Source organism: Raphanus sativus, chromosome 9 (assembly GCF_000801105.2).
Source record: "Raphanus sativus cultivar WK10039 chromosome 9, ASM80110v3, whole genome shotgun sequence".
Taxonomy (NCBI): domain Eukaryota; kingdom Viridiplantae; phylum Streptophyta; class Magnoliopsida; order Brassicales; family Brassicaceae; genus Raphanus; species Raphanus sativus.
In genome coordinates, this window is record NC_079519.1 from 18,026,374 (window position 1) to 18,033,675 (window position 7,302).

General features: G+C 35.9%; 2 protein-coding genes across 5 annotated transcripts; both read right to left on the minus strand.

The window, feature by feature from the left end:
• Positions 1-526: 526 nt before the first annotated feature.
• LOC108824851 (uncharacterized) lies at positions 527-2,018 on the minus strand. 3 transcript variants are annotated; one of them, XM_056993927.1, is made up of 4 exons: positions 1,930-2,018; positions 1,702-1,867; positions 1,165-1,229; positions 527-918 (listed from the first exon to the last, which is right to left on the minus strand). In XM_056993927.1, exons 2-4 carry the CDS (start codon positions 1,844-1,846, stop codon positions 856-858), a joined length of 273 nt encoding a protein of 90 aa, XP_056849907.1. In that variant the 5' UTR covers positions 1,847-1,867; positions 1,930-2,018; the 3' UTR covers positions 527-855. The 3 variants fall into 3 exon arrangements, with proteins under 3 accessions (XP_056849907.1, XP_056849908.1, XP_018453729.2); XM_056993928.1 differs by having other exon boundaries at positions 1,702-1,852; positions 1,930-2,016; XM_018598227.2 differs by having other exon boundaries at positions 1,702-1,857; positions 1,930-1,993.
• A 2,517-nt stretch (positions 2,019-4,535) lies between these two features.
• Positions 4,536-6,702, minus strand: LOC108823847 (RNA-binding protein CP33, chloroplastic). Of its 2 annotated transcripts, none has more exons than XM_018597136.2 (5): positions 6,325-6,702; positions 6,128-6,226; positions 5,465-5,755; positions 4,900-4,987; positions 4,536-4,831 (listed from the first exon to the last, which is right to left on the minus strand). In XM_018597136.2, exons 1-5 carry the CDS (start codon positions 6,649-6,651, stop codon positions 4,791-4,793), a joined length of 846 nt encoding a protein of 281 aa, XP_018452638.1. In that variant the 5' UTR covers positions 6,652-6,702; the 3' UTR covers positions 4,536-4,790. The 2 variants fall into 2 exon arrangements, with proteins under 2 accessions (XP_018452638.1, XP_018452639.1); XM_018597137.2 differs by having other exon boundaries at positions 4,536-4,819; positions 6,325-6,701.
• Between the last annotated feature and the right edge of the window lie 600 nt (positions 6,703-7,302).

Below are 7,302 nucleotides of genomic sequence, written 5' to 3' on the forward strand. Positions count from 1 at the left end.
TTTGTGTGATGTTTATGAGTAACGAGTGAAATTGCAAACTGACAAAAAAATGAATGCGTTGATAGAGATTCGTAAACAAAAAGCAAACTGACAAAAAAAATACCATTTCAAATCACCTAAACAACTCTGAAATTTATGTGAAAAAATCAATCAAATTATATATGGAATTATGTTTTTATTTTTAATATTTTATCATAACCACTCCAATAACTTCAAAATCACCTTAAAACACACCAAAATTAAAACACTCTAAAATCTTATAAAACACCTAATTCAATACACCCCCCTTAGTTATGTGAAATATAGTTATAAAGATTAAAATGATAAAAATTAATAATAATACAATTATATTAGAAGACTACAAAATTAAACTAAAAAATGTATAGTGCTCTGAATTTTTGAACACTAAAACCTCTATTTTACTATTCAAAAATTCCCAAATTTAAAAAAAAAAAATCAGAAAACCAAAAACATCAAAATTTGAGAGTCTGACGACCTCTTGAAGATGCTCTAACAGAGTTCAGACTGTGTGCAAGTAATAACTTTGTATAAATTATAGTTGCCAGGGGACCAAACAAGTAGTGACGATGGCCGTAATAAAATGTCTGCAACTTGTTCTCCGACTCTGATAACAATAAGATACAATGAAGAAAGGAAACTGGAGTGGAGAACAATGGGAAATTTGGATCGATGGCGCTCTGAAGCAATCCTTATATGTATCATAACCTAAAAGTTGTGATAAATTGCTTGAAGTCCTTGTAAAAACAGAAAAAGGACTAAAGAAATAGAAGACGAATTTCTCAGAACACATTGCTCAAGCTTATTAAGACTCGGAACATATTTCTTCTGACTTATTCACTTGGAAGCTTCAGTTGTTTTGTTGACCTCTACAGGACACTGAGATACATATGGTTTCAGCTGTAAAATAAAAATTGTTCCATCAGCAACGCTAAAGCAGATGACCAACTTAAAGCATAAAGTAAGCATTCCATTTCAGATTCATAATAGACAAAACTTGCAATAAACAAGATCATCATCAGGATCATAAACCTAAGAATTGTAAAAGGGATTCAGTAATGTTCAGTACCCATGTTGAATTAGGATACTGAGCTATTCGATAATTGATGAATCAAGGAAAAAGGAAATATAGGGTGAAATAAAAACCTTGAAGCCCGTCAGATCAGGGATTACGTAGTTTGGCAATTTATCTTGCTGCACAACATATCCTCCTGCAAACAATGTTACAACACTTAGACGAAAGTAAAAGTAAAGCCTGAAAACAAATGAAAATACTTTATATTATCAATATATGATTCTATGATGCTGAATTTGCTAAAACATTAATCAGTCATAAGCTACTAAACAATAGCTCATAGAAACAAATCAATTCTCAAATTTCAATCATCCAATGATGTAATACTATACATCAACGATTATCATTTTTGACAAAATTGATTTTCAAAGTTCACAGCTTTGTACCTACCTAAAGAATCTGAATAACTTAAGTTAATGATATCTAAATACTAAATTCAAACAACTTTCAGTCATAAGGTACTGAACAAGTTATGACTGTCAACTGTTTGAGTTTCAGTTCAAAACAGAGATGCAGTTAAGAAAATGTAGGCAGATTATCGACAAGATTTCAAAATCAAATGGCGTTTTCAAAGTCAAAGCAGGAATGAGATTTGAAAGAAATGAAACCTTTTGAGGTGTTGAAACCAGTAGATTTGCAGTTTTTGCCCTTGTAGAAGTTTCTTGGAGCTCGTTTGGGAGAGAGAATATCAAGTGACGACGCTCTCTTCCGTCGGAAAGATCTTCCAATCGCCGATAACAACCCTAGCGTCATCCTCGGCTATCCTATATCAATCTAGACTGAATCTCTTTTAATAAAAAAGATCATAAACAAACGTATATGAGGGAGAGTGATACCGTCGCCGTCGGAGAATTTGGGAGGAGAAGAACGGTGTGGACTGTTCAGAGAGAGTGTGCAAATGGGTTTAGGATTGTTGATGTGGCTGGTATATATGTAGACGAGGCCCAAACTTGAATTAAGCCCATCAACTTAAATCTGCTTGTTTGTTTTAGAGTATTTCGCCTCCATATGATGCAGCCATCGCTCAGGTCGCAGCTGCTGAGAACGCCCATGTGGCTCGATTAGGCCCGGCCCTGGGAAGAAACTTAGGAAGCATGGACTTCCGGCCTTTAAAATTATCAAATAAAATCAGCCTACAATTTGCAAAGTTTCCGTTAGTTTTAGTGGCAATGTTTCATGTCCAGAGTTTGATACGCAGTCACGCCATTTTCGGCCAATTTTTTCTTTCTAGCTTCTGGTCTTGACAAACTCATGACCAGTACTGCGCTCGAGCCATAACATTGGCTGGCTACAACTATCTAGATCAATACTATACCAACAGATTTACGATTCTTCCTTTTACTTTCTAGATGCATGAATTCGAGCTGAAGCATGCCTACATTACACACATGGGACAGCAGCCTTATCATCGGCTCCCACATGAGTATCTTATGGACTATCTGGAGCGGTTCAAGAATTTGCTATAAAAGTCAATATATTCCCTGATGACTACTTTCTCTACAAGCTCTTCAAGTACTCACTCACTAGAGACACTTTGTAATGACTTAAACAACTAACCAGGATCCCTTACATCATGGTCATCCATTAAAAACGTTTTCTTGCCTAACTTCTTTGATGATGCTAGATCTGAAGATCTGAAGAACATGATCTCTATGTTTACTCAAGAGCCTACATAGTCTTTCAAAAGCTCCATGATAATATTCAAAACGTATCAGATAGATTGTCTGCACCATGGTTAAACGAGGTACAACTGATAGGAACCTTCTTCAGAGGTATCGCCTTAGTTTACTAGATGGCTCTATGCACAACTAGTGAGTGAAAGGTTAACATTAGTAATCTAGAAGAACCTGTGAGACTTATTGAAAATTTGGCGTCTCGTAATAGCACCAAAAACACTAGTTATAAGGAGCAGATGGCTGAAGTTAAGGCAAAACTTGTCAGTGTTCATAAACTTCTTAGAAACAGGTTTTCTTCGCAGCAGATATGGAGATTGTAGAAGTCACAAGTTATTGAGGAAACGAGGAGGATATGAACTACGTCAATGTTACTGGTTTTCAGAGTTTGAGGTTTGGATATCATAGCAGCACAAGGGTGCTGGCCAAAGAAGTAATTCAGCAACAACCAAAGCTTGCAGTACCAGAAACCCTTTAGTAACAACAACAACAATAGATACAGAAGAAACTATGGAGCATCCTCTTATCAAAATCCTGCTCCAGCAACTCAAAAAGCAAACTGGAATCAATAATCGATCAGGTTCATAAGGGATAACATAAAATGTCTATAGATTTCAATGAGAAGATTGTTCATGTGTATGCCAACTTGAATGACAAGTTTGAAGCTCTCAATACTCATGTGAATAAGATGGAGACTCAAGTAGTTCATACTAGTGATGTTGTGAGAAGACATGAAGCATTGGTTAAAGGGAAAGGTGAGGCTAGACAGAAGCATCACGTGAATTTTAGTGACGAGACAAAATATTATGCATCAGGAAGATAGAGACAAAGAAATTGAGCATTATTGATAGATGAATCTTGCAGACAATGATGCTTCTGGCTCACTTCAGTAGAGATAAGTCAAAAGAGTTAAGTAACGCTACGGCAGCCTATGGCTAATGGATCCTCCACGCTCTTTCACTAGGTTGTGGATGCCTTTCTGTATGCCAATTGTAGCGTTAATTTTCGGAAGCTCAAAAACTTTGGTTATTGATCCTGCAATCATCATATGATCTTTACATGTGCTTTGGTCTCACTTACACGATATCGCAATCACTTATGATATGTCATCTATTCCTTCACTACTCCGGCGCAAACATGCTTACTCTGGAGTTCTCTGTGGATGTATATGTGAAAAATAAAGGCAACTTGGTGATACATATAGTCAAATCAACTATATTAAGCATTTCACTATATACAACACCTACATGTACAAATCACTCCCTCTCACAGAGCACAACTTCCTCATTTCACCCTGTGATCGTTAACCATATTTGTGTGTGCCCACACATGACTCTACACTTGTCTGGGATTGGCTTTGCTACCACTTGTCATGCACCGACTACCCATGGGATGATTGTAGCATTAATTTTTTGGAGACTCAAAATACTTGATTATTGACCATCCAATCATCACATGATCTTTTCTCGTACTTGACATCATTCGCACATTATCAAAAAGTACTTTTAGATAGTTATCCGTCATTTAAATACTCAGCTTAAGGAAGCTTTGATTCTAGAGTTTTCACTAAATTTATACCCCAAAAATAAATGCATTTTAATGATAAAAATAGATAAATCAGTTACATTAAATATTTCATACCACCAAAAATGCTACAAGTTTGTTCTTTTATGTATGAAATTATGTAAAAGCTACATTTTAGCCTGAAGTAGTACTGTGCTTATTAGATTCAAAAACCTCCAATTTTTGTTTGCACTAACTCAACAGACTGACAAAATGTAAATGGGGCTCTTTGGGAACCAAATAAGTACACATTCAACATAGTAACAAATGCAAGATTTTCTATCAAAACCAATAGAAAAATAAGAACATTGTGTTAACTTAACAAAACAAGTTCTTAGAGCCACATGGGTTTTGTTCTAACTAGATCGTTCTTGTACTTCTTACTTCTGCACCACTTACTCAAGGTTGGTAGTTGTAATGTATCCGCTCCTCTTGTTTGTCAAAAGCTCAAAGTTTTCTCTTCAATTCCGATACCCAACCCCAAATAATCCTGCAACACAGACTAATTTATATATCCTGATCTGATCAGTTCAGAGCTTAGTGTTGATTATACCAATAAAGCTTTTTCACCTTCATCAGGTGGCTGCAACCCTTCTTTTGCTTGCAACTTCACAAACTGTTTGCTACGAGCTAATCGGATTGGTCTTCCCATGAAATCCTGCATATGTTAATATATCCCACATTTCAATTCCATTCTAAATAAGCCAATGAACTCATATTATATAATTATTATTAGAAACAAGCCATTAATTCTTCAGTTCTACAATATTGGGATTATGAGCCATATTCTTTTGAAGTATCTGCCCACATAACGACTCAGAGGAACTCATTCTTTATATTTGTCAAAGACTAGAAATATTGGTCTTCGGGCTATTGTTTGTCCCTAAGCTCAACTGGTAACAGTTAGAAACATCAAATATACCAAACACACACACACACACACTTTCTTGGACTTCGGAATCACCAAACTGATAAGCTTATAATGGTTTAAAAGCAAATAGATGCGTTATGATTTAGAGTAGGTCAAACGTGATCAGAAACACTATAACTTGGCTTCATTTTACTGGAGACTGGCAAAACTTATGAGCCCTAGCATAATTAGAACATTATCTTCAAGAGTAGATTGGAATTTTACCTTTCCTTGGAACTCAAGGAGCGCTGCATCGGCCATTTTCTTGGTTTTGAAAGAGACAAAGCCGTAACCACTAGACCTCCTAGGATTTTCATGGAATATAACTTCAGTGGAGACAACGTTACCAGTGTCCGCATCAAAGAACTCCTTAAGATGCTTGGCCCTTGCTTCAAATGCCAAGTTTGCAACAAACAAATTGAAGGTAGGCACCGGCGTAGGCTTCTCACGAGGAGCATAAGTTTTCTTCTTTTTGGCCTTTGCATAGGCTACCTTCAAACGACGACCCTCATATTCCTATAAAAGACATCACAAAATCAAAAAAAAAAACAAAAGAGGCTAGTAAAAAAATGTACAGAAAAAAACAAATTAGAGAACTATATAAATGATTCTGTCCCAGTTTTAGAGATTGAGGGTCATAAGATTCAAGAAAAGAGAAATGGACCAAGAAACTACAACAAAGACAACCTTTTGAAGAGCCTAATTTCATTAAAGCCAGATAAAATTAATCAAACACAACCAAATTAGAGAAGTATCTCAAGACAACCTGAAAAAAATCAGACAAACACAAATAAAATAGAGAAACACAGCTAAATTAAAGGGTACCATCAAGATCCTGACCCGGTCTAAAAGATGAAGGAAGAGAGAATGCTATATGTGGCCACTTACATAGGATTCGAGAGCTTGAAGAGCTGATGCAGCTTCTTCAGGAGAAGCCATTTCAATGAAAACCAAACCTCGGTTCCTTTCCTTCTTGTGCATAGACATCTACACGATCAAAAGGTAAAACAATTCAATAAGAAGAAGAAGAAGAAGAATAATTCAAGGATTCCAAAAGAAGAAAGGAATTATTGAGAAAGAAAGACCTCAACGTCGACGACATTGCCGTATTTCTCGAACAGGGACCTTATGTCTTCGGGTGTAGAGGTCCAAGGAACGTTTTGAGCAATCAATCTGGTTTTCGAAATCTCTTCAGAAGAAGAAGAAGAAGACTCGAGGATTGGCTCTTGGATAGTAGCGGAGAAGCAAGAGGTGAGATTTCTGGGTTTTGATAGATGGAGACGAGATACTGAAGGAGGAGTAGACCAAGGGAGGGAGAAATTGGCGAGCGAAACGCCGGGATTAGGGGTTTTGTGTTCAGATTGGTGACCTAGAAATTGGAGGGAAATGGGAGGGAGACGAAGAAGAGCCATTGGAGCGAATTGAGAGAGTTTTGGATAAGAAAGAAAGAGAGGTAGGTACTATGCAACTGGGGTTTTATTCTTATTTCGGGGTTGAGCGTTAACGACGTCGTTAAACTCAAACGATGGATTCATTGGAGAGTCCTCGCAACTTGCCGATTTTAATTTTGGGTGAATTCAGGAGATGACTAAGTTGTGCAGTTACAGTAAAACTTTTTTAAATTAATATATACTAAAATTTTTATAAAATAAATATAATTTTATAGTATCAAATTGAATTTTTGGTTTAATTAATATATCGATAAATTAATATTTTTATAAATTAATAAAAAATTATAATTTTGATGTAGTCCTAACATTATTAATTTATAAAGGTTTCAGTGTAATTAAGTGCATGCAGCTGATGTTGACATAATTAACAATCTAACATAAATGTCTCATTTTATTCCGTAACAATCTTCTAGGCATCATGTAGCAAGTTAGTCGACAAGATTTTAATTCAAACAAAAAGGTGAATCCATGTCAGTGGAAGAAGGTAAGTCCACGTCTCCCAAGATAAATATGTGTTGTAAATTACCGTCCACTATTCAGAGCTGAGGGATATTAATCAGTTACATCACACATAAATTTACCGTATATAGTAGACTGTTTAAAGTAAATATG